The sequence below is a fragment of the Petaurus breviceps genome, unplaced genomic scaffold (assembly GCF_028583685.1).
Source record: "Petaurus breviceps papuanus isolate PSGF00001 unplaced genomic scaffold, PetGlider_PUasm1.0 90879, whole genome shotgun sequence".
Classification (NCBI taxonomy): domain Eukaryota; kingdom Metazoa; phylum Chordata; class Mammalia; order Diprotodontia; family Petauridae; genus Petaurus; species Petaurus breviceps.
Genome location: NW_027187368.1, coordinates 14,836,168 through 14,863,774, shown reverse-complemented (window position 1 = coordinate 14,863,774; position 27,607 = coordinate 14,836,168). Strand labels below are relative to the sequence as shown.

At 40.9% G+C, this 27,607-nt stretch overlaps 1 protein-coding gene across 2 annotated transcripts; it reads left to right on the top strand.

The window, feature by feature from the left end:
- On the top strand, positions 1-27,607 carry COMMD7 (COMM domain containing 7). 2 transcript variants are annotated; one of them, XM_069073929.1, is made up of 9 exons: positions 1-236; positions 8,280-8,330; positions 9,171-9,273; positions 22,444-22,500; positions 22,582-22,619; positions 23,546-23,636; positions 24,209-24,258; positions 25,043-25,091; positions 26,910-27,607. In XM_069073929.1, the coding sequence occupies exons 1-9, from the start codon at positions 153-155 to the stop codon at positions 26,984-26,986; spliced, it is 600 nt and encodes a 199-aa protein (XP_068930030.1). In that variant the 5' UTR covers positions 1-152; the 3' UTR covers positions 26,987-27,607. The 2 variants fall into 2 exon arrangements, with proteins under 2 accessions (XP_068930030.1, XP_068930029.1); XM_069073928.1 differs by having other exon boundaries at positions 2-236; positions 8,277-8,330.

The following is a 27,607-nucleotide window of genomic DNA, read 5'->3' as shown; positions in this document are numbered from 1 at the left end:
ATCAGGGGAGGGGCGCGGGTCACGCGCGGGTGTGCGCGCGCAACTATCAGCGGCGGCAGCAGAGGAGGTGAAACCGAGGCTGGCGGCGGCGGCGGCGGCAGCGGTCGGGGCGAGGCTACACCTACTTAGGGCAGGCGCGCGTGCGTGTGGCCATGGGGCGCTTTCACTTCACGCGGGACCCCATCCCCGAAACCGTAGGAAGCGATATGCTGCACTTGAACCAGCTCAGCGCGGAGGTGCGCGCGGCGCGGTCTGGGGGTGGGGGAGGGGCAGGGGCGTCCCCTAGGGACTCCAGGGGCGGGGCTCTGCCTGGCTCTCTGTGCACGCTTCTTTTTTCTGCGTGCATGGATTGGTTTTGCCAAGAGCTGGGGCTCAGACTTCCGAGGCTCGGAGGTTCCTATACACGTCATCACTGTGTGACCTTAACAAGTCGCTTGCCCTCTCTGGGCCTTGGGGACCTCATCAGTAAAATGAGATGGGGTGAACCAGCGTCTTTCCATCCCCGAATCTTTGATCCTATAAACCCCAGTAAAACCCCTAGAACCAAAGCCAAGGAGATTTTAGGGGTGGGGGGAGTGGGGAGAAGAGGATCAGGCCCTTTTCTACAGGGTAGCCCCCGTGCTGATGCTGTGGGCGATTAGGGTGACTGCAGAGACAGGGGGGTGCAACAAGAGGTTAGGGGCCAGGTGCAGTAGAGCAGATAGGAAGAGAGGGCCTCTGGGAGTGAACCCCAACCAGGCCAAGGCCGACTGGGTAAGTCCAGGGTGTGTTTTCTGCTGCCACCTTCCCGAATTCAGCTTCCGTGTAAAAGAAAGTCATCTAAAAAGAAGGGTTTGTTTGCCTTAAGGTAATGTTTCTTACAAGAAGCCAGGTGGCAGCAGTGGGGAGTGCTGGATTCGAGGCTGGCAGAGCTGAATTCAAACCCAGACACTTTACTAGCTAGCTGGGTGAACTTGGGCAAGTTACTTAACCATTGCCTGCCCCAGTTTCTTCATATGTAAAATGGGGATGATACTAGCCCATAAATTTTTGTGAGGATAAAATGTGATAATACTTGTAAAGCAGTTTTGCAAATCTTGTGTCCTAGACCCCTTTGGCAATCTGAAATCTATGGACCTCTTTCTCAAAAGAATGTTTTTAAATATATAAAATACATAGAGTTACAAAAGATTATATTAATTATATTAAATTATATTAAAATACAGTTATCAAGAGAATTTGGAACTCAACTTTAAAAAATCAATGTTAAAAATTAATTTTAAAAATAACAATTATCAAAGATTTAAGGAAAAAGAAGATTGCAGACAGCAAGTTAAGAACCCCTAACTTAGAGGATCTCTAAAACCCTAGCATCCCTTCAAATTTCAGGATTCTAACTTGTTTTGTGAGTTTCATGAGAGCAGAGGCAGCCTTGATTGAAAGAAGTTCTAGGCTTATGGTCAGGGGAAATCTGCCTCCAAATTCCTATTCCCTGTGCTAGTTTTATTGCCACAGTCAGGTCATTTAAATCATCTGAACTTCAGTTTTCCTCTCTGTAACATGGATATAATAATACTTTGTTATATACTTAAGGGGTTTTTGTATCAAATGAGGTATCAGTTATTATTCATAGCATCTTTAGTTCTTTGCACATAATGGTGTATGAAATAAAAGTTATATTGTAATCCATCACCAAATACCTCAGTATTCTGTTAGTGGGATGTTGTGCTTTCCAGTTGTCTGATAATAGCCTTTCTATAAAAATTAAGATACTATTAAGATAATAAAAACAAGGTGAATTCTGTGTAAATTACAAAACATAGCCAAGCACTAAATATGAGAACAAACCATATTTCTTGCTGAAAACCAAAACTAATACCCTCTTAAAAATTAAAACTTTGATTCCTTTTTTTATAGCATTCATTTTTTAATATACTACCATCCTAGCTCACCCAGTGAATCTTCCCTTGTAACAAAAACAGTTAAGCAAAACTTACTTACACATTGATCTCATCAAATGGTGTATGCATCATTATTCAATCCCCAAGTATTTAATAAGGGTCTACTATATGCCAGGAATTCCTGCATTTTAGGTATTCAAATGCAAAAACAGAGTCCTTGCCCTCAAGGAACTTACATTCCTAGGGAAATATGACCTTATCACAAACAAATATATACAAAATAATTTTTTATTGGGGGTGGGAACTAATGGGAATTAGAAAAGGTCCTTGAGGATGGTACTTGAGTTGAGCTTCTGTACTCATAGCACCCCCCCCTTTCCTCTTCTAGGAAATAGACTAAGATGCAATTCCTTATTTCTTCTGGGACTAAGATTGGTTATTTCAGCAATAGCAAATTTAACTTTGTTAATATTCTTTTCATTTACATTACTGTAGTCTGTGCTTTCCTGCTTCTGTGTCCAGTTGTACAAGTCTTACTGATGGGGTACCTGGGGTCTAGGTCAATTTGTGGAACCAATTTGTAAAACCAGTCTGTGCAGTTGTAACTGCTGTTTGTATTGTAAAATTGTAATCTGTGAAATCCCTTTCCCAGCCTCGGGCTCTGCCCCTTCCCCCTGTCAGCACTCAGCCTTGGCAACACCTTGTGACTCCTTTGTTCTTACTTAATCTTTTCATGTCTCCTCAGGTCTGGCCCAAATCTCATCTAAACTATCTATGCACTAAAGTCACAAGTTCCTCTTGGTCAGCTCTAACCTTTATCTATGCACTGAGGTCCCTTTAGTCCAGTCAGCCCAAACAATGGCAGCCCTACCCTTTAAAAGTAAAAGCCTGTTCCCCTCTCACCGGCAGGTCCCCTAAAGGACTCTTGCCCGCTTCTCATGGAAGTGTAACAATAAACTTCTACAACTCTCACTCCAGTTAAGCCTGGGACCTTGAATTCTTTCCAGATGCTATTGCAGGTTTTCTGGTCTTAGATAAGATCAGAGTTCCTGCTGAACCTGGAGGGAGCTATCCCTCATCATTACTACATTTCACTCATTTTTTTGTTGTTCCCTACAGAGTAGTAATAATTGATTTTCCATAATTTGTCCAACATTTCTATATATCCATCCTTAGTCTCTCTCCTGAGTTCTTGGGCAAAAATGCCTACTGCCTATTGGGCATTTCAACATATGTCCCATTGGCATCTCAAATGCAACATGTCTAAAACAACTCATAATATTTACTTGTATAATTTTTTTTTCCAATCAACAAGTATTTATTTTCTCCTTTCCATCCCCTCCCCAATGGAGGGAAAAAGAACAACAAAACCCATATATGAATATGAGTAGTCAAGCAAAACAGGTTTCTCTATGGATGTACCCCGAAATTCTGCATTTTGAGTCTCATCTCTCTTATACGAAACTCATAATAATTTCTTCCAAACGCACCGCACTTCCAGATTTGTTTTTCTTGAATGTACTATTATCCTTCTAGTCATCTAGGTTTATAATCTTGGAATCGTTTTCCACTTTTCACTCTCTTTCATTCCACATATCCAATTGATTGACCCCTCTTGACAAGTCTATCTTCATATTTCTCATCCACTCTTTCTTTCTATTTACATCACTCTCACCTTCAAACCCCCATCACCTCTTGCCAGTGCTATTGTAGTAGTCTAATTACTCTCCTTGCCTTAAGTCTCTCTTTTCCACTTTGTCCTCTACCTAGCCACCAAAGCTATTTTTCCCAAAGAGCAGGTGTGATTGTGTTACTCTCCTAGTCAAAGCTTGTAACTCTTTTGATACTTGTAGGGTCAGATACGAACTCTGTTTGTCATTTAAAGTTCTTTATCACCTTGTTACAGACTGTCTTTCTAGCCTTATATACATTATTTCCCCAGCACACTTAAGGATCTGACTAAACTGGCTTCCTTCTTATTCCTGATACAGGACAGCCCATCTCCCCATCTTTGTGCCTTTGAACTAATTTCTTCATGCTTGTAACAAACAATCTCCTCATCTCTTGTCAACCTATTTTCCTTCAAAGCTTAGTTCAGATGCCACATTCTACATGTCTTTCCTGACATCCCTTCCCACCAATACCTTGTAGAAGGTAATGTGTCTGTGTGTGTATGTATGTATGTATGTATAAATTGCTCTCTATCTACTTGTTTATGTACACTTCTCTCTTGATAGAATATAAGCTGTTTGAGGGCAGACTTTTTCACTTATTTTGTATCTCCACTTCCTCCTACTATGCCTGCTATATTGCATATACTTAAATGCTTGTTGATGGATTGATGGGCACCTTTTCAACAACCACAAAGTAATGGTATGAATATTTGGCACAAAAAATAAAAATAGACCTTTTCCATCTTTGACCCCCTGGGATGTACATGCCTAGTAATGGATCTCTGGGTCAAAGGTGTGAATAGTTTAATGACTTTTCTTCCATAATTCCAAATAGTTTTCCAGAGTGGTTGGACCAATTCACATGTCCACAAACCTTAATTCTTTTTTTTTTAAGTAATATTTTCCCCCCAGTTACATGTAAAGACAATTTTTAACATTTCATTAAAATTTTTTTTCCAATTTTTCTCTCTTCCTCCCTTACCTCCTTCCCTCCCTGAGGCAGTAAGCAATTTGATTTAAAACTTAACTCAATGTAGAAAGTTTCCCTGGTTTTGCTGCACTGGGCTTGGCTATAGAGTTGGGTTTACTTTGGCGCTGGAAGCCTAGCCCTGAGGGAGCAAACCCATCTAGGCTGTAAATTAATGAGACATTTAGTCTTTCTACAAATATTTATTGGGTACTTAACCTGTGATGGCTCTGTACTTACCCTTTAAAGGAGATGAATATGGAGAAGACTGCCCCTGCCCACGTGGAGTTTGCAGTCTATTAGGGAGATAATACAAATGATAATTGTCTTCTTAGCTTAATATATTATTGTATTTGAGTCTCTCTGCCACCCATTGAGATAAATAAAACATGTTTATAAACCTCTTTATACAGGTGTGAGTACCGAGGTGTGTGTCACACTGCTAGTAATCAAGCAATAAACATTTATTTTAGGTGCTATTATGTATCTTTGCCTTGCTGGAGTTACTGAAAGAAAAAAAAAAGCAAAAAATAGTTCCTGCCCTCAAGGAGCTTACATTCTAATGACATAGGAAGGAAGGAAGAACAAATGTTTATTGAGTTCTTACTAAATTCAAAACACTCCTGGAAAACAGAAAAAGTCTTTGCTCTTCCGGACCAATCTCATATTCTAATGTGAGACATAATTCCAATTCAGGAAGGTTTTAGCCTCAAATCAGAAGAAAAGGGTCCCTTGGTCCTCAGGTTGCTGAAGTCAAGCAGATGGCAATGCATTTTCTTTGGTGTAATTTAACATTTTTTTTTTAATTCTGAACAAATATTAAAAAAAAATTTTCCATACACAGAGCAGAATATAAGAGAATTCTTTATGAAACGATGAATCTCCATTTTATATTGATAATTTTTTAAAGTATGTAAAGTATTTTTAAAGTATGTGCAGTTACTTTCAAAACTGCCTAGTGTGGCTGTGCTTCTTTCTGAACTTCCACCTGTTCTCTTTGCATTTTTAAAAATGCTACAATAGCCCCCTTTTTTCTTTTAATATCACAGTTGCTAACCACTGTCTCCTCTCCTACCCCAACACTCCCTTCCACTAACAGGAAAACTAAAGGAGGGAAAAACCTTTGTAACAAAGTCCAGCAAACCAAACCCATTCTGTGGCCTTCTCCAGAAAAATATGTCTTTTTCGCCACTCCCCCCCCCCCCACTGCCCATCACCTCTTTGGCAGGAGGTGAGGTCTTAAGTCCTTCAAATTTATTTTTCTTTAGTGTTGTTGTCCTTGTATAAATTGTTCTCTTTATTTTGCATCCGTTCATAATATCCTGGATTCTCTGAAATTCTCTTGTTATTTCTCATATTCCACTATGTTCTTATAACATAATTTGAATCATTCCCTACTTGCTAGGAAGACACCTAAGGTAACTTTACCCTTGAGATTCTTCTTCTCCCCTGCCCCCTTTGATGTCTTTTCTGATGTTGCACTATTTGGTGGTGTCAAGGACTTTGGTGGGATTTTTTCTCTTGTTCTAGCTCTGGCTGCTAAGGGACTGGGGGCTGCTGCAGGTGCACAGGTAGCTGCTAGGTTGCATATCTTGAAGGCTTACTCCCCAGGATGATAGCAGGGTTGGGGATGGGGTAATAGGGGCTAGGCTGGGTCTAAAAAGGTCTTCTACAGAAGGTGGTGTTTTATTAAAAAAAATTTTTTTACACTGCTTTTTGGAGGGGGGGAAGGCAGAGCAGTTGGGGTTAAGTGACTTTCCCAAGGTCACAGGGCTAGTAAGTGTTAAGTGTCTGAGGCTGGATTTGAACTCAGGTCCTCCTGACACCAGGACCAGTACTCTATTCACTGTGCCAGAAGGTGGTGTTTGAGGTGAGTCTAAAAGAAAGTCCATGAGTCTCCAGAATTCAAACCCTTCTCAACTAATTTCAATTAAAGATTGCATATGTTGGGTTCATTGTGAGGAAAACAGACTAAGGGATGGGGCAGCATGATTACACCTTCAGATATTGGACTTTCATTTGGAAAAGGGGCTGATTCTACTTTGGAGGAAAGAGCTAGGACCTACCTGTTAGCTTTGAAAGCCCTTCATACCTTGGCTGCTTCCCAGCTCCTCCTTTTCCCATATTCTTATACTTTTCTCTTCTTATACTTTATTCCCCTCCATGTTCTCTTTGTCCCATTGACTCTGCTCTCTTTGCTGTTCCTGGAACAGGATACTCCATCTCCCATCTTTGATCATTTGCACTGGCTGACTCCATGCCTGGGACACTTTCTCTTGTCTTCTCTGCCCTAACTACCCTGTCTTTCAGTCTAGTCTCAATAGAAAGTTTCACTTTCGACAAGAAGCCTTTCCCAGTCCTTAATCTTAGTGTCTTCCCTCTGAGGCTCCTACCCCAGTTTATCCTGTATTGGTCTTGTTTCTGTAGAGTTGTTTGCCTGTTGTCTTCCTTCCTTGGGAGCAAGGACTGTTTTTTGTCTTTCTTTATATCCCCAGAGTTTAGCACAGTGCCTGGCATATAGTAGGCCCTTAATACATGCCAGTTGACTTCCTGCCTGACCTACTAGGTGCATGTTTGCTAGGATAATTTCAGTTCAACACAAGGAAATCTTACTAAGAGCTGTACAAAAATTATTAAAGTATTAAATGTGACAGTCACCAAAAGTCTTCAAGCAGAGGTCACTCAGTCATCTGTGGTTATAATTGGAGAGGACACCATGAGTCTTCTAGCTTTGAAGTTCTCTTATCCATTTAAATAGTCATATATTAAGGGTCTGTTCTGTTAACCTTGTAGGGGGCTAAAGGAAGTCCAGGGTTTGTGCCCAAGGAGCTTGCAGTCTAATATGGGAAATAACAGTGCTTCACATTCATTTGTCATCTTATTTATTCCTCACACTCTTGTGAGGTAATAATTACAAATAGTATTTGCCCTGTTTTGTAGCTGAAGAAAATGAGACTAAGAGGTGTTTCTGTGACTTGCCAATCAGTGAGCACACAGCTCATTCAAACCTAGCTCTCTGCTGACGCTCTCATGCACACAGATGGAGAAGCACTAGGAAATCATTTGAAGAAGATTGCTTTCAGCTGGGGTGGATCAAAGGGGAAGGAAGGCCAGAGACTGTAAGGACTAAGATGGTTTCTGAAGTTCTGTCTTTAAATCTGTGATTCCATAATCCTAGTGCATTGCTTGCCCCAGGATTTGAACTTAGATCCTCTTATTTGATTTAAATCCAGCATTCTTTGTAATACTCTATGCTGGAAGAAACTTAGATCTTCTCATTTGATTTAAATCCAGCACTCTTTGCAGTCCTCTGTGGTGGAAGGTACTTGGAAGCCTTCTTGAAGGAGGTGGCATTGCAGCTGGGTCTTTCAGTAGAATAGTAGTTGCCCTGGTACAGCAGCCTATAGCTGAATGGTGATTGAATCCTCATGGCAGTTCACAGCTTTATGTAGCAACTGCTGTGTCAGTACTTCCTGGTGCTGATGAGCTATTTTTAAAAATAACGTTCTTTAAGTGAACTGGATGCAGGTGGTAATTTGTTGTTGGGAAGAGATTTCAGGGTGTCGGAGGCAAAGGCTGGTTTAGGAAATGAGCAAGGAGGAGGAGGGGGAAGAAGAGGTTGTTGATGTTTGGGGTGGCAAATGTTCTCAGGTCTTGCCTTACTCTTCTCTTTTGACTGCAGCCCAGAGTGGAGTTAAACAAGGAATCTGATTCAGTAGATGAATGTACTGAAACTCTCGTTTTCATTTTCCACAGCAGTTTGCTACGCTGACTGAAGTGATTTTCTACTTTTTGGTTCAGCCCAAGGAGGTAAGTTCCTTTACTTGATGACCAGAAGTGTTTGATTGGGAAGCTGTTGTCCTGGACAACCTGGAAAGTAACCCAGGGTTTCTTGCTTTTGGCAGAGAGGGCATGAGCTGGGGTTCTTAACCTGGGGATCTTGGATAGAATTACATCTTTATTTCAATACAATTGGTTTCCTTTGTAATCTTATGTATTTTATTTTATGCAATTAAAAACATTATTTTGAGAAGGGCTTCACTAGACTGCTAAAGGGCAGAAAATTCCATGGCAGAAAAAGGTTAAGATTGCCTGGATGAGTGGCTTAGAATGAGAAATACATTTTCAGACATGGCTAATGTTTTGTTAAACCATATTTATTTGTAACAAGGGAGGGCTTTTTTTTTTTAGGGGGCAGTTATTGGGTAGTAACAGAGAAAGAAGAGAGGAAAGAAAGTAGCATCAGTAAAATATTTCAAGACACAAAATAAAAGTAAAAGTATAGAAGGGGACATAAGTAATTTTGGTACCACCTTTTAACATATACTTTATTTTCCTTTTTTGTCATGTTAGCCAATCTGATAGGTGTGAGGTGGTACCTGAGTTGTTTTAATTTGCATTTCTCAAATTAAAAGTGATTTAGAGCACTTCTTCTTATGCCTTAGATACTTTTGATTTCTTCATATGAAAACTGCCTGTTCATATCCTTTGACAATTTATTAATTGGGGAATGACTTGTATTCTTATAAATTTGACTCAGTTCTCTATATATTTGAGAAACGAGACCTTTATCAGAGACACTTGCTATAAAGATTGTTTCCCAACTTTAAAAATGTTAAGGAGTTTGTTTGTGTTCTTCCTGGGCTACAGGTTGAAACACTCCTGGCTAAACTGTCTGATTTTGCTGCCACCAATCAGATCAGCCTTGGGCCCTTAAAGAATATTGTGAAAAGCCTTCTCCTAGTGCCTAATGGTGAGTGAATATATATTGTCTGCCCTTGATGCTTTTGTTATTGGCATTACTATTCACTCTCTAATGTTGGAAACTTTTCTTTTTTTTTTTTTTGGAGGGGAGAAAGCAGGGCAGTTGGGGTTAAGTGACTTGCCCAAGGTCACACAGCTAGTTAGTGTTAAGTGTCTGAGGCTGGATTGGAACACTGGTCCTCCTTATTCCAGGGCTGGTGCTGTATTCACTGCGCCACCTAGCTGTCCCTCATGTTGGAAACTTAATGCTGTCTCTTCTCTCTTCCCTTATCATTCATATATCCTTTAGGCTTCTGATCTTTTGAAAAAAAATTTAAAACAATTTTCAATTAACCATTTATTCTCTTCTTCTCACCTTCCCTGTTCTCCATTTGATTAAAAAATAAAAGAAAAGGAAAAACCAAACACTCGTAACAAACACAGTCAGAACAAATTCCTGCATTGACCATATTCAGAAAACTGTATTTCTCATTCTTCATCTTGAATCCATCCCTGCTCTATGAAGAGGTTGGTAACATGCTTTCTCATTGGTCCTCTTGAATTGTAGTTAGTATACTGATGAGAGTTCTTAAGCCTTTCATAATTGTTTGTTTTGACAGTGTTGTTGTCATTGTATAAACTGTTCTACTGACTGCTTGATTCACTCAGTATTGGTTTATACAGTATTTCCAGCTTTCTTTGAAACTATCCTTTTCATCCATTCTTATGGTACATTGCCATTACATTCCATACCATAATTCATTCAGCCATTTCCTAAGTAGTGTCTTCTAAGTCTTCCTGATTTTATGGGTGCCATGTCTTCTAATCTGCCCTCTCCCCTCCCACGACAGACCCCCTCCACACCTAGTTTCCCAGCTCTACCTTCTCTCTATCCAATTCATTCATTACATGTTGCTAATTTATCTTTCCTCCAACTTAGATCTGGTCCCATCACATCTAAGGGGAGTGTGGTACAGGGAGAAGGTCCCATCCTGGACTTCAATCCCAGCTCTACACCTTACCTTTAAGTAAGCCACTTTTAAGTAAGCCACTTACTTCTCTGGATCGCTTTTTCTTCCTCTACAGCTGGCGTCTCTGAGGTATCTTCTAGCTTTGAATATGTGAGCCCTGACTCTTCACTGGTACAGATCTCTATTGCCTACTAAGTGAGTTCAGACTCCTTTGCTGGCGTCACAGACCCCAGGTTTTTTCACCTGTATCTCATCTTCTTATATTTTCTGCACTAGCCAAATTGGAGTCTTTTCCCTGAATATGTTCTTTGGACTTCTCCTGCTGTGTCCTTACTCAGAGTGTTCCCTCTGTAGGGCTCTTTCCCTTTCCCCTGTGCCTGTTTTGCCCACCTAGTAATTTTTTTTTTGCTAGGCAGTTGGGGTTAAGTGACTTTCCTAGGGGTCACAAGTTAGTAAGTGTCAAGTGTCTGAGGCTGGATTTGAATTCAGGTCCTTCTAATTCCAGAGCCACTCTATCCACTTTGCCATCTAGCTTGGGAGGGGAGAGGGGAACCTAATCTTTAAAGCCCAACTCACATAGCGCTTCTTCATTTGAGCTCCACATCATTAGTAATTACTTTTCCCTCTCAGCCTTCACTTATAAAACAAATATTCCATCAGACATTCAGTCAGTATGCATTTATTAAGGGCTGATTGTGTGCCCTGCAATGTGCTAAGTTCTTGGAGAGGTGAAGGTAGGGAGGTCCAGGATGAGATCTTACCAAGAAAAGCAAAAATAGTCTTTGCTCCTCAAGGAACTTACATTCTATTGGAAGAGACATGTGTATAAATAAATAGGTATATACAAGATTCATATAGAGTCAGGAGAAAGTAACTTTAGAGAGAAACTAACAGCTAGGAGAGGGCCAAGGAAAGGCCTCCTATGGATGTGGCTTTTGGGTGAAGTCTTGGGAGGTAAGCCAGGGCTTTGAAGAGGTGGAGGTGAGAGGGGGAACAGCCAGGGCAAAGCAAGGAGGTAAGAGATGAATGATATATGTGAGGAATGTTCCCCAGTTGATGGGCATCCCCTTAGTTTTCAATTCTTTGCAACCACAAAAAGAATTGCTACAAATGTTTTTGTATATTTTTAGAGTTTGTTTTGCTTAGAACTAATTCTTCCCTCTTCCTTCTCCTTTTCCCTTCCTGTTTTCCTGTTGAATGAAATGGATTTCTGTACCAGTTGTATGTGAAGTTTGTTTGTCCTTCTTCCTTGAGACTGCCATCTCAATATCATTGTTCATGCCATTTAAAAAGAAAAAGTTGTTTAAAAATTGACATCAACCAAGTCTGCCAGTGTATACAGTATCTCACATACTTAGTACCTCACTCTGCAAAGAAGTAAGGAGGAGGTATATCATCTCTTTGCAGTTAAGTAGTGTTTTAGTTCAGGGATTTTTGTTGTTCTCTCCCATTTCATCATTGTCATTGTGTATATTACTTTCCAGCCTTTGTCTTTTACTTCAGTTTGTAAACTTTTCCATGCTTCTCTGAGTTCTTGATATTCATAGTTTCTGACACAGTGATATGCTAGCACGTTCCTGCACCACAGTCAGTTTAGCTCTGAGGAAAGCTTTCTGACTGACTTCCTGGTCTCCAGCCAGTGATAGAATTCCAGAGCTTGAAAAAGACCTTAACTCCAACTGCCTACTTTTTAAGGTAGAAGAAAATGAGGCTGAAATGAAATGAGTGAAAGAAATTGCCCAAGGTTACTTGTGAGTTAATATATAGAACAGGGATCTCTCAACACCCAGACCAGTTTTCTTTATCCTCTTCCCTCTCCCACCTCCCCTGTATACCGCATACCGCCTGTCCAGCTTTCACACCACAGCTCAGGTCCAGAGATCTGCAGTCTAATATAAACTCCAAGAGGAGTTTTTCTATCCCCAGCACCTACACATAATAGGTGCTTAAAAAATGTTTGCTGAATGAATGATTTTTTTCTATTTCTGTCCATACTTTTCTGTATTTCACCATTTAGTCAGCTAATCTTTTGCTACCTGTTTCACAAATGTCTGTCTTGTTTCCATAAAAAAACTGTTTGCTTCTTGGTCCCAGCAGTTGTTTTGGTTACTCTGTGACAGGGACTCAGTAAATACTGGTTGAGGTGAAATGAATTGAATAGAGGAAAAGGAGGAGCAGTCACTAGACCATGACCTTGGTATGTGTTTGTTTATTAATCAAGATTTGTTAATGACATTCAGGGTTGATCCTTTTGTGCAGGAGGATTATACACTTAGGCATTCACTCAGCCAGCAGGCATTTATTAAGTGCTTCTTATATGCACTGTAAGGTGCTGGGAATACAAAGACAAAGAATGAAACAGCCCCTGCCCCTAAGGAGCTTATTGGCATCGAAGTAGGAGTACTAAGTCACTCTCAGGAGGAATACCTATCAGACCTCCAATCAGAAATCTTTAGTAGCTTCTATTGATTGTCACAATCCTAGGTAGCTCTCTCCCTCTCTTTCTAACCATCTCATCTTCATTCAGGAGCCCTGCAGAACTGTGAGCTCTGCTAACCAAGACCTGCCCTTTGCTCTCCCACTTCTCTGCTTTTATTTTCATTGTTCTTTATACACTAAGTATTCTCCTTTTTTTCTCGCTCATAGATTTCTATTATTTCACTAAAGCACAATTGAAATGCCTTCTCCAAAAAGGTTCCTTCTCTTCTCCCTTCACTCCCCCCAGCCCCAATTATTGGTAACAGACTTTTTCCATGGACCTCACAAATTATCTTATGTATATTTTATCATGTAACATTGTGGATTATAGTTTTCTATGTCTTGTCTCTTCTCCCCCTGTTAGACTATGACCTTCACGAAGGCAGGGTTCCTGGCATATCTAAGTAGAGAACACATAACCCTGAGCACAGTCCCCTATATACTATATCACCTAAGAAACGTTGGGTGAAAGCACAATTATGTGGTCCTAGCATTTCAGCCTCCTGTTTCCTCAAAGTAAAGCTAACATAGCAAATGAAATGTTCCTGGTTGTAAGAGAGAAGACTGGCTGTGTATTCATCTGAGCATGAAACTGACATTTTCTCAGGTTTTTATGTAGGGGTCTTAGTTGGTTGGAACATCCTTGACTTTGAACAGATTCAAATGTTATCAAGTCCAGCCTTTCTTCCCTTTCCTTAATTTGTGTTACTTCTTTTCACTGGCATTCTGACTGGGTCCAGGTTATTATGCTTCCCTTCTTTTATTTTCTCCCACCCCCTTTCTCCCCCAAAAAAAACCCCAACAACCTGGCTTTACTTTTTCTGTTAGTCATCTAAGCTTTTAAAAAAATGGTTTGTTTTTTTTTTGCTTTTTGGAGGGGGGAAGGCAGGGCAATTGGGGTTAAGTGACTTGCCCAAGGTCACTTGGCTAGTTTTGTGTTAAGTGTCTGAGGTCACATTTGAACTCAGGTCCTCCTGACTCCAGAGCCGGTGCTCTATTCACTGCGCCACCTAGCCACCCCAAAAGGAATTAATTTTTACTCTTAGTTCTTTCTTCCCTTGAATGGTTAACAAGTCTTATCAGTTCTTTCTTTATAATATCTTTCTCTATGAGTCTCTTTTTTCCTATCCCTCCTGCAGTTACCCCAGGCCAGATTCTTAATCATATCTGTGTTGCTGCAGTAGTCTTGACCTTCACCAAACACTGGGCACCTACTGTATATAAGGACAGTGTTAAGCACTCAAGGAGCCACTGAATGAGACCTAGTTTCTTCTCTGAAGGAGTTCACAGTCTGATGTTAGAGGTGAGACAGATACAAGTAACTATAATACAGAATAGATTATAAGTATAAGTATATGTGTGGGGAGGGAGTTGGTCTGGACACCTTTGATCAACCAAGGTTTTTGTTCTCCCTTTCTCTCCCCTCCCCTCCTCAGGAGATGAAATCACAGAAGAGTCAGGTTAACAAGGACGAGGTGTTAATTAATGTCTTGAACAAAGTGCAGAGGCGGATTGTCATTTTGCTGTCCTTTATGAAGTATCAGGGAATTAAAAGGGTAGCTTGCCATTAGCTTGGCTTTAAAAAGACAGCTTGCTAGCCCTCAGATAGTCTGGGCAGAATGTACACATAAGGAATGTGATTCCTGGCCATCTAGAGGAGAGGTAAGGAGGAAGAACCTAACTTTTGAGTGGGAATTAATACCATTTTTTCCCCTTCTACCTCTGCTCAAGGGAAATGGTGGAAAGATTTCTCTCTCTCTCTCTTTTTATTTTTGGCGGGGCAATTGGGGCTAAGTGACTTGCCCAAGGTTACACGGCTAGTGTTAAGTGTCTGAGGATGGATTTAAATTCAGGTCCTCCTGACTCCAGCGCCCATGCTCTATTCACTGCACCACCTAGCCGCTCTGAAAGATGTCTCTTTTTTCTTCTTCCTCACCCTTTCTTTGGACATGGCACTTTATAGCACAGCTAGTTACCCAGTACTGTAGTCAGCAAGGAGCAGGCCCAGGTGGTCAAAAGAGAGTCATTAGAAGCATCTATGAGGAGTGTGGTCCCTGTAACTGAGAAGAGAACCTGCACTAGCTTCAGAAGAGTCTGGCAGTCAGGAGCGGGGCTGTGGAGAGGGATAGGCCCAGTGTACCCAGCAGGGCCTGCACCAAGAGGGGAGCAGTGTGAAGACATACAGCAGAAAGAAAGGAGGGGTTCAGATAAAATAAGGAGGACTTGGCAACTAATCAGATGTGAAACGTAAGGAGTGATTAGGTATTAAAGATAATAACTTCAGGATGTAGTGCTTGACTGACTAATAGGAGTGTGATGCTATTAGGATAATGAAAATCAAGATGAGGAGGAGCAGAGTTTGGGGGGAAAATAGTAACTTCCATTTTAGACATGTTGAGTGAGAAGTAGGAGGAGGGTATCAAAGTGCAGGTCTCCAGCAGTCAGTTGGAAATGTGAGTGTGGTGCTTATGAGCAGGGCTAGGGCTAGAGATGGAGATTTGAAATTCATCTTCAGGAGGCAGGTAGGTGGTACAAAGAGTAGAGCACTGACCCTGGAGTCACAAGGATGTAAGTTCAAATGTGGCCTCAGACTTAATAACTGTGTGACCCTAGACAACTCACTTAACCCGTTACCTCCAAAAAACACAAACAAACAAACAAAAGAAATCCATCTTCATAGGGGTAATTGTTAAAGCTGTAGGGAGTAGATGAGGTCACCCAGGAAGAAAAAAATAAAAAGAGAAGGAAAAATGGAGTGAAGACAGAATTTTAATTTGGGGAGGGAGAGGATAAGTAGGCCATAGGAGCAGTTAGAAGTAAGAGGAAATCTTGGGGAGAGTCTTTGTCACAGAATCCAAGAGAGGAGAAAAAGTATCGCAGAAGGGAATGAGGGGTCAGCAGTGTCGGCTGCTGCTGAACACTCAAAGAAGATGAAGATTAGCAAGAGGCATTAGCTTTGGTGACACAGTGTTGGCCACTTTGGAGGATAATTTAGAGCCTGGGCTCAAAGCCATTGAGTAAGGAGGAGAAAACTCGGACGGTAGGCTGAGGTGCACACTAAGGCCAAGTGAAGGGCTCTTGGCATAGAGGGGACCTGAACTGGCTGTAGTAGGTGAAGTAGGCAGGAAAAGTCCATGATTGGTCTTCCACCACCAGTCTTTCCTTTTCTAATCCTTCCCATATACAGATGCCTCATTAATTGTCCTAAAACATTGCTTTTATCATGTTACTCCCCCATTTAGGAACTTTTCAGTGACTTCCTGTTGTCTTAGAGGAGCATTTCTCAAAACTTTTGAACTCAGGACTCCTTTAACACTCTGAAAAATTACCCCCCAAGATCTTTTATTTATGTGGGTTATATCAATTAATATTTATTGCACTAGAAATTAAAATATTGGGGCAGATAGGTGGCTCAGTGAATAGAGTACGGGTGCTGGAGTCAGGAGGACCTGAGTTCAAATCCAGCCTCAGCCACTTAACACAAAAACTAGCCGTGTGACCTTGGACAAGTTACTTAATCCCAATTGCCCTGCCTTCCCCCTCCAAAAAAAGCAAAAAAAATTTTTAAAAATATTTTAGTATTATTATGAAAGTACTTTTGACCTTGATGACCTTCTGAAAGGGTCTGGGTGACTCCCAAGGATCCTGGATCACACTTTGAGAACTACCCCCCTACAGGATCAAGTTCAAACTTCTTCCTTTCCTCCCTAGGCTTTTGTGACGCTGTTTTGTCTCCTAGTTCTCCTACCACTTGTCTGATCATTTCTTCTCAGTCTCCCTTGCTTCTTCATTTTCCACTCTCTTAGTGTGGGTGTCTCGCATTGCTTTTTCCAGTCTTCTTCCTTCTTTAGACTCCCTGGTTGACCTCTTTCAGTTTCATTTGTTCAGTCATCACTTACCTCTTATGCACATGACTCCCAGTTACACATCTGATTTTAATGTTTCCTTCTGACGTCTGGATTTAAAGCACCAGCACAAGTCCAGATAGATGTACCTCAAACTTAACATGTCTAAAATAGAAGTGACTACTTTTCTTCCCCCTCTTGAAATTTCCCTCTTTCTTTTGAAGGCATCACCATCCTTCTAGGGAAACAGTTTCATGATCTCAGAGACATTTTTTCACCCTTTTTCTCCCTCTCCTTCACCATCTGTCATCTAATCAGTTCCCAAGTCCTGTTGATTTTAACTCTATAACACATCTTATATTTGTCTCTTCTATCCTCATGAAGACAATGTGAGAGTTGAGACCCTTCCCACCTCTTGCCTGGACTCTAATAGCCCATACTTTTTTCTTCTGTCCCACAGAAGAAGACATGGCTTATTGTTTTTGTTTTTTATTTTATGATTTATCTTTTCTTTCCAGCTAGATAAAGTTCCACATCCCATCTCATACTTCTTTATATCCTTAACACTTAGCCCATAGTCCTATAGAAAGAGCACCAGCTGGGTAACATTGGGTGAGTCACTTACACATTCTGTTCCTGTATTAAATAGGGATGAGTTATATTTGTATCACTGGAAACCTTTTATTGCTATTATTGACCACTCAGTAAGGGTTTAATGAAGGTCCTTAGAGTTGAGACTGCCATTGTAGAGACCTCTGCTGCTGCAGGAAGCTTTAGGAAGTAAGATCACTTAGCAGAGTTATTAGTACCTACTGTGTACTAGGTATTTTGTAGGGTGAGGTATTCAAAGACAAAAAAAAAATGTAAAAAAGGGTTTACATTCTACTCCATAGATAAGCATTATATCAACTACTTTTCAAAAGCAGTTCTTTAAATTTTTTTTTTGCCTTTTTGGAGAGCAATTGGGGTTAAGTAACTTGCCCAAAGTTACACGGCTAGTTTTTGTGTGTGGGTGTTAAGTGTCTGAGGCTGGAACCAAACTTGGGTCCTCCTGACTCCAGGGCCGGCACTTTACTCACTGCGCTACCTAGCTGCCCTAAAAAATTTTTTTTATTCAAATTCAGTTCTTTCTAAAATTGCTTCTACAGCATTGACTCAGAAGTACACAGTTTTTGATAAGATAATACTTTAAAACTGGAAGGAACCTTAAGAACTCTGTTCTCGTTTTACAAATAAGTAAACTGAGGTCCACATTCTCCTTTCTGTTTTAGTCAAGGCAGGCACCTATTGCTGTGTGTGTTGTACTAGGTTTACTATCTCCTTGAGTGCCCCTGATTTGAGAAAAGATCCAGACAGATTGTTTTCTGCACTCATTGATTTAGTAGAGAGTAAAAGTACCAAGGACTAGGTTGATCCCTAAATTTTTTCACAGTGGCTCAGTCTAGGGACCTTTCTTCTCTAATTATAATAAATGAACTCCTGAGAAATAACCTTTCCTATTGTTCCTGACAAAAACAAAAACAATCCAAAGCTCAAATGAGAAAGTTTTGGCCCCAAATTCTGTGATTGTCCAGCTTAGACCTGCTCATGACTCCACGTTCTGTGCCCTGGACTAACACCAGGCCTTACTTGCCCAGGCCCTTCTCAAGCAAAGCTCTCCCCTGTTCTGTCCCATCAGGAGGGGGCCTGAGAGATAATCTGGATCCTTGAAGATTTAGCTCAAATTCAAATGAGGTTTTAAAGTTTTAAAGGTAACAGCCTTCTTCTTCTAAGTTTTCCCTCCAACTCCCCCCCCCCCCCTTTTTTGTTTTGCTTTTTGGAGGCAGTTGGTGTTAAGTGACTTACCCAAGGTCATATGGCTAGTAAATGTTAAGTGTCTGAGGCCGGATTTGGACTCAGGTCCTCCTGACTCCAGGGCTGGTGCTCTATTTACTGCGCCACCTAGCCACCTCTCTCCAACTCCCATTTTAACCTCGTGTACTTATTGTAATGTAGTCTGTATTCTATTTATCTAGCTCAGAAGTAGGGTGGCCTAGTGGGTAGAGAGGGAACTAGGAAGACTTCTGGTTCAGGTCCTACTTCGGACACATTGTAGCTTTGTGACCCTGGGCAAGTCACTACCTTCTCAGTGCTCAAGACAACTCTCTAAGTTCCAGATCAGGAACTGACCGACATTGGTAGAAAGTATTTCCAGACCTGGGAGTTCATTTTGCCGATGAAATGCCATGTTTAGTCTTTGTATTTATTTGGAGATGTGTATGGCTTAACCCCCAACTAGACTGTTAGCTCCATGAGGGCAGGGATTTTTTTTGTATACTTGTATATAGCTTCCAGCACAGTGCAGTATACACAGTGGGTGCTCAGTCAAGCTTTGTTCAATGAATGGATGATAAATGAAGGTCAGAATAGTATAGAAGACCTAGGAATTTAGTGCAGAACTTAACTATCCACCCACCCTCTGCCTTCCTGCCAATGCCCCTTACTTTTATGGAGGAAACCCAGAAGGCCCTCTCCACTTAGACTTTTAGGCTCTCTCTCCCCTCTCCAATGGTGGTTGGCTGCTTCTATGAGGCTGATACCCCAATGCATCCTCAGGGTATCTGGGCCTTTTCCAGACATCTTATAGATATAGTCTTAGATCTTTGGGCCCTTGACATTGCTCTGTAGCTGAACTCCCCTGCATGTCCTGTCATCCTCGTTTAGAGTGTGAACTTCTTGAGAGCCAAGATAGTGTTATTTTTCTCTTTGTTATCTCTAGAGCTTACTTAGTATGATGCTTCTCACATAGTACTTTATAAGTTCATTTTAATAAACCACTGCAAAGGCAAATTTCAGGAGTTAGTTACTTTTTTTGGGTAATTAATCTTTTATTTATTTATTTTTAGTTTTCAGCATCCATTTCCACAAGATTTTGAGTTACAGATTTTTTCCCCATCTTTCCCCTACCCCCACCCCAAGATAGAGAGCCTACTGACTACCCCTTCCCCCAATCTGCTCTTTCTTATATCCTCCCTTATCCTCCCCCCACAGCTTTCTAGTAGGGCAAGATGGATTTCTATACCCCAGTGCCTGTATATCTTATTTCCCAGTTGCATGTAAAAAACAAATTTTTTTTATCATTTGTTTTTAAAACTTTGATTTCCAGATGCTTTCCCTTCTCTCCTCACCCACTCCCTCTGGGAAGACAAGCAGTTCAATATAGGTTGTACATGTGTAGTTACGAAAAATGTTTCCATAGTAGTTATATTGTGAAAGACTAACTGTATTTCCCTCCATCGTATCCTGCCCCCCCACTTATTCTGTTTTCTACTTTGACCTTGTCCCTTTTCAAAAGTATTTGATTCTAACTACCCTCTCCCCCAATCTGCCTTCCCTTCTGTCTTTCTTCCCTTCCCCTCTACTTTTCTATAGGGTAAGCTACCCAATTGAGTGTGTATGTTATTCCCTCCTTAAGCCAAATTCATTGAGAGTAAGGTTGTCCCATTTCCTTTCACCTTCCTGCTCTTCCCTTCCATTGTAACAGTTTTCTCTTGCCTCTTTTAAATGAGATAATTTACCCTATTCTGTCTCTCCCTTTCTCCTTCCATTATATTCCTTTCTCACCTCTTAATTTTATTTTTTAGATATCATCCTTTCCTATTCAGATGATCCTGTGCCCTCTGTCTACGTATACATGTTCACCCATATACACATACTCACATATGTATTTATACACATACACACCCTCCTATACATACATGTATGTATACACACATATATACATACATGTATATACATACACACATACATATATATTCCCTTCAACTGTCCCCATACTGAGAAAAGTCTCATGAGTTACAACTATTGTTTTTCCATGTAGGAATGTAAATAGTTCAACTTTAATAAGTTCCTTATGATTTCTTTTTCCCGTTTACTTTCTCATGCTTTCCTTTCTTCATGTATCTGAATGTCACATTTTCTGTTCAGCTCTGGTTTTTCCAAAAGTTTTTCCACTTTTCCAGAAGTCCTCTATTTCATTGAATGACCATATTTTCCCCTGAAACATGATACTCAGTTTTGCTGGGTAGGTGACTCTTGGTTTTAATCCCAGCTCCTTTGACCTCCGGAATATCATATTCCAAGCCCTTCGATCCCTCAGTGTAGAAGCTGTCAGATCCTGGGTTATCCTGATTGTGTTTCCACAATACTCAAATTGTTTCTTCCTGACTGCTTGTAATATTTTCTCCTTGATTTGGGAACTCTGGAATTTGGCTATGATATTCCTAGGAGTTTTATTTTTGGGAAAATTTCAGGAGTTAGGAAAGATTCTTTGGGCCCTCCAGAGTAGCCCCATTGGATCCAGTGTCTTGTAGTTTAAATGAGACTGTGGGCTGACTCTTTTGAGCCTGTGCAGGCTGCCCCAATGCACATAACACGTCCTGGTATTTCCTGATATTTTTGCCTTTCTTCACTTTAGACTTCCTTGTCCTGTCAGATTTCTGAGATGAAAGATTTCCTCTCTTTGTTTAAATGGTTTCTTTTCAGGTGTTTGTGGCCATAGACGTCTGAGTGTTGGAGGAGTAAGAGGAGGAGGCAGTTTGGGGCCCATAAGAGCTTATATCTTCACTTCTTGTTCTTTAAGCCTCTTCTTAAGGTTTGGGAAGAAACCAGTGGCAAAACCACCAGGCATTTATTTTGTGAATTTTGGTTGAAAAGTTCATCTACAAAGCCTAGAGAAAGTATGCACATTTATAAACACTTTGTTCCCCCACACCACTTCAGAGACTTGAAGCCTCTCCTGACTTCAGAACAAAGCCTGACAGCTCAGCAGGGGCTGGTCCCCAGGGCTTCAGGGGGTTGACTTAGCTAGGCCTTGTAGGAAGGAACTTTAGAATTTAAGCTGCTGTTAGCCAGAGGGTTGACAGCTTAGCCAGGAGTTTAATTCCTATAGGATCCAGCTGATATCTTTAAACAAGTAGAATCTACAAAGAAAGGGGTGATATTTCTTACAAGTTGATTAGGAGCTCAGTATAATCTATAAAACTTAAGTCTTGTAAAACCTCCTTTCTTGCTTTCCCCTGTAAACCACTTTGCTTTTTATTAGATGTGATTTCTCTCCTCCCACCCCCACCCTGTTTTTCTACCTATTCATAACAGGCATCCTTCAAGGACCCAGGTAGATTCCTAACTCTTCTAGGAAGCCTTCCCTGATTACCCATGTTAGTAGCTTTTCTTACTCCCTTTCACTTCAGAATCCTTGTTCAGCCCTCTCATTTAGCAGAGGAGGAAGCTGATATCCAGGGAAGAGAAATGACTTGCCAAGCCAGAACTAGAATCTTGACTCACAAAAAGCCCTAGTTCTGTTCTCTACATAAGTCAGTCCCCACACCAGGCCGTTGTCTTCATCCCCTTGTCAGTTACAGTAGAAGCCTCTTGAAGGCACAGTATAGGACCATTTATGTCACTTGACCTTTCTATTTGTCCCAGGGCTTTCATGCAGTGAAATAAGATGCATAGTTCATCATTAGCCCTGGATTCTAATTCAGAACTTGCTACTTTGTTCCTTTGGGCAAGTTACTTCCTTTCTCTGAGCCTTAGTTTCCTTCTACTTAAAATAAAGGCCAAATGATCTTTTATATCCCTTCAATCGCTAAGTCCTGGGACCCTCAGATTTTGTGTTCTCTAGTACCTAGCACAGTGTATTGTACATTGTTTAATATATATCTGTTCAGTCAGATTGCCTTGTTAATTCTTGCCTGTTTCCTTTCTCCATTTAAAATTTTAAACCCTATATGGGTCTAAGTCTTTTATTTCTTCGGTCTCCCTAGCACAGCTCACGACACTCATTAAACCTGCAAAGGCTGACTGCTCTCAGGTTTAAAACGAGTTTGCCTTTCTGCTTCCTAGGTGCCTTGAAGAAGAATATGACTGCTGAGCAGGTCAGAGCAGATTTCATTACTCTGGGTAGGCCCTTTATTTGCCTCTGCTAAATATTAAGTTATTGGTGCCTTTTATTATGCTAATTTCCATTCTTTTTTCCCTCAGGACTCAGTGAAGAGAAAGCCACTTATTTTTCTGAGAAGGTATCTCAATTCCTTTTAATCAGGATTAATTAAGATTTCTTGTTTTATTTCCAATATTCCAGTGCATCTATGATCTCATTCATGTAGGTATTCATGTTTTACTTCATAAAGGGAAAAATACTGATATGGAGAAAACAGTCAACCACAGATAACTTCTGTTGGCTTAATGGTTTTCATTCAATAGCATAGGGTCATAGAAAAGAGAACTGGGGAAAAGCTGCCTGGCAGGGTGCAAGAGTTAAGAAGGCTTAGGTTCAAGCCTCATGTCTGATAAAAAGACTGCCTGTGTGACCCCTGGCAAGTCATTTAATCCCTGTGTCTCTCCCCTTCTGTCTTTATCCCTAAATCTCTAAGACTATGTTGTGGGGAAGGTGCTTGCACTCTCCACTTTAGTAGAGGAAGTTTCCTTGTTGGGCATTGCCTATACCTCAGAAAAGAAAAGGAAAAAAGTACAGGGCCTAAGGTCAAGGGACCCATTTTGAGGTGCAGATTCTGACCTTTGGATATATTAAAAGGGAGTTAATAATACTTGCACTACTCAGTAGGATTGTTGTCTAGAAAAAGCTTTGTAGTGCTATATCCCTGTAAGCTTTTATTATCACCATATAAATGGGATGATACTTTCAGTGCATGTTTTTTTTTCCCCCTTGGGCTAGATTGAAACATTTCAGAATTAATAAGTGATATTTCACTATTTTTATACCAACCACCATTGCTATTTTGGAAAGAAAGAAGATACTGAAATTCCTCCCTCTTCCTTGTCCCCTTTCTGGATAGGGACATGTAGGACTTCTTATGTCTACGGCTTAGAAATGAATCTCTTATTGGGGGAAAGGAGGGGGTTGGGAAGTAGGGGGATATGGTAGAAAGAAGAAAGATTTTTTTTTCTCTTCATGTGGTTTTTAAATTTGTGTTTATTCTGGCAGTGGAAACAGAAATCTTCCACACTTGCACGATGGGCAGTAGGACAGACATTGATGATCAACCAGCTCATAGATATGGAATGGAAATTTGGAGGTAACTAGTTTGAACCAGGTTTGAAATTAATGGGGGGGATTAGGGGAGGTATGTGGGTAAATTCTTTTGGAAGAAAGGGAACTTCAAATGGGGAAGATGTTGTCTTCTTATAGAAGGGTGTTTATGCTAATTCAATGGGGACCCTGCTGCCTGAGTAATAAAATGTTCTCTAACTCTAGCTTCTAGATTCTGCCAACCTGTTTTTCCAGCTAGGAAAGCTTCTCATTTTGCTGTTTCCACTTGGCCCTGATAATCCATCTGTTAGATGGTCGGTAGAATCTGGATCTTTCAAGTAACTCTTGGGCCAGTGACTTGTTTATTGCCTTTCCTGTGGAAAGCCAGTGTGGCATAACTACATAAGACGTCCTCAGTGACAATGGGAAAGTCCTTCCACCTCCCCGAGTGTTTTCCGTATGTGAAAAATGGAATAATAACACATAGAAGGGCACTGGACTCCTAAAACTGCTGTCCAAAAGCTGCCCAATAAGATAAAGCTTCTCAAGCACTTCCCTGCCTTTTAAGAGTGTCTCTCAATTCATCTCATCCTCTTGATTTTCCCTTCTGTGTCACAGTGACATCAGGGAGCAGTGAACTGCAGAAAGTGGGGAGTATATTTTTACAAGTAAGTCTTCCTTCTCCACCCCCTTAGCTCACCTCCTCCCAAGAAAAAACTTGTAAATATGCATGCTATTGTCATTTAATCTTTTAGAATAAAGGTAATTAGGATCAAATCTGCACTGTGTTTCTTGAGAATATTCATAGAAACAAATACAGGGAGTCCCCAAAGTCTTAATGCTTAGCAAATTTAAGCTTCAATAATTTAAAACTGCACCAATACTTATGGGACTCCCCATAGATCCCTGACATATTATTAGAATAAAGGGCTTCAGGGGCGGCTAGGTGGCGCAGTGAGTAAAGTGCTGGCCCCGGAGTCAGGAGGACCCGAGTTTGATTCCGGCCTCAGACACTTAACACCCACACAAAAAACTAGCCATGTAACTTTGGGCAAGTTACCTAACCCCAATTGCCCTCCAAAAGAATAAAGGGCTTCATCACAGGCAGGCTTCAAGCACAGGCTCCTTGACAACCCCTTTTCAGGTGGTGTTTTTCAGGTGTTTTCAGGAGGATTTGGGCTTTGGTGCGAGGTTGGGTTGGACAAGATGACCATTGAGTTCTCTTTCAGCTCTTCAACTCTGGGATTCTTTGGGGGCTTGGGGGGAGGGGTGACCATAATTAATGTTATCATTTTAATGGAACCCAGTTGTTTTATGTAAAATGTTTGATTATCAGATAACTGGGATACATTTAAGAAACTTAGGTTTGGGAGGAGAATCAAACTGCTGTTCACAGGGAACTATGAAATTAAAAGCTTACAGCTTTGGATTTTGTTTCTTTTTCTCTGTCAGTTGAAGTTGGTGGTTAAAAAAGGAAACCAGACTGAAAACGTGTATATAGGTGAGTCCTACCTCCCTTTTCCTGAGCAAGGCTATTACAGAGCAGAAGCATTTCTATTCTGTGACTTGGACCCATATTTAGCTTTTCTTCATTTGCGGAGCTCTTGTAAGAGGGCTAGGGTAAAAAGGAGTGGCAGTTGGGGGTCTGGATTCGAGGACCAATGACCTTTGACAAGCTATTTTCTGTTCAGAGTCTGTTTTCCCTTTTATGAAATAAGGGGTTTGGGGCAGGTAGGTGTCACAGTGAATAGAGCACTGGCCCTGGAGTCAGGAGGACCTGAGTTTAAATCCATCCTCAGAAACTTAATACTTACTAGCCGTGTGACCTGGGGCAAGTCACTTAACCATGATTGCCCTGCCTTCCCCCCTCCAGAAAGCAAAAAAAAAAGGTCTTTATGTTTACATGAAAATTTCCATTTATGATAATATAAGTAGTAATTTGGCTGGCACTTACTATGTGCCAGGCACTATGCGAAGTACTTTACAACTGTCATTTCCTTTGATCCTCATAACCACCCTGGGAGATAGTATTATCATCATCAACATCATCATCCCCATTTTATAGATGAGGAAACTGAAGCAAAAGGTTAGATGACTTGCTCATGGTCACACATCTAGTGTCTGGGGCTGGATCTGAACTCAGGTCTTCCTGACTCTAGGCCTAGAGTTCTGTCCACTGCACCGCCTATGGCAGCTTATGCATATAGGAGTCTCCAATAGGGAAGAATGTGGGAGCAGGAAATCTGTCATTGTCTTCCTTCTTGGAAAACTGCCCTGCATATAGTAGTGTTGAATAATAGTAATAACAGCATTTATATAGTGCTTTAAGGTTTGCAAATTCCTTCCCATATATTATCTCATTTGAGCCTCACAACCACCATGCAAGGTAGGTGCTCTTATAAGAGAAATGAAGCTGAGCAAGATTAAATGATTTACATACACAGTTAAGGTCTGAGGGAGAATTTGAATTGGGGTCTTCATGATACCCAGTTTAGTGTTCTATCAGCTGTGCCCACCTAGGGACCTTCCAAGTGGAATCGAAAATACGATAGGGAGATTTTAACAAGAAACCAGCGACTTTGGATAGCCTTCAGTGGGTTAGACTTTCAAAAAGAAGAGATAGAAATCAGGGATTAAAATTCTTCAAAATTCAATTCTATCCCATAAACACTGATTGAAACTACTCTCTGGTAAACATGTAAAAGGTTATAAGGATGAACAGTGCATGACTTGGCCTTCAAGAAGCTTATGAGTCAGGGGAAATAAAACATGTCCATAAAACCATTAGTCAGCAAGCATTTATAAGTGCCTGCTCTGTGTCAGGCTCTGAAAATACTCAGGCAAAAATGAGAGTCCCTGTTCTTAAGAAGCTTACGTTGTAACTAAATAATACAAAACATTTAAAACTATCTTTGTAGAAGAAATCACTCTGAACACCATGAAGATTATCCTTCATTCTGTGGAAATCTGTCATTTTTCATCCTTTTATATGTGATTTTTTTTGTCATTTCAGTATTTGTAGACCTAGCAGAAAGGAAGGGGTTTTTTTTTTGTTTGTTTTTGGAGGGGGAAAGGCAAGGCAATTGGGCTTGAGTGATTTGCCCAAGGTCACACAGCTAGTAAGTGTGTCAAGTGTGTCTGAGGCTGGATTTGAACTCAGGTCCTCCTGATGTCAGGACTGGGGATCTATTCACTGTGCCACCTAGCCACCCCCGAAGGGAAGATTAAAAAAAAAAAACAACTGTTTATGAAAAGTAACCCTTTGAGGAATCTATAAAAATTGGAAACATTTACGTGACACTGACTTTTCTCCCCCTAGAGTTAACCCTGCCTCAGTTCTATAACTTCCTGAGTGAGATGGAACGGGTCCGAGCCAGCATGGAGTGTTTCTGCTGAAGGTGAAGGAAGAAGGCTCAGAGAGATCACTCGTTTATCCTTATAGCCTGCTCTGTAACAGCTCGAGGACTGGGGTGTTGCCAAAAGGGGTCACGGTTCCATACTAGGGATCCCAATACAATTATCACATAAACTCATGATTCATGAAATAACCACTCATCACACAGGCCATATCTCAAATATTTAAACCATTGAGAGTGCGAGAAATCAAACCAGTTTGTGATACTCCTCCTTTCCTGCCCTCCAGAACTCCCATTTTCTCAAACTTCCAAGACCAGCAGTCTAACAACAGAACAGAGTTAACTTGAAATTAGGCAGGGGAGGACCTTGCTGTCAGCATCCTGAGAGCCAGAATCTGAAACAAAAAAAATATGCATTTACCATGTATGGTGAGGATTCTCTCATATGAGACTATCTTAATGATATCTTTGTATGTAAACCCAAGAGCTCCTCTTTCAAAGACTTTTGTTCTTTGGAGGCCTTGCCTCAGTCTCTCCTTCTGCATCAGCCCTGTGAAGTTCATCATCTTCTCAGCCTCCTTAGGAGCCTTTTTCCCTGGCTGAATAGCCACTGAACAGAGTTCTGCCTTATCTAAGTGTCTAATAAAGGGTTTGAAGAAGA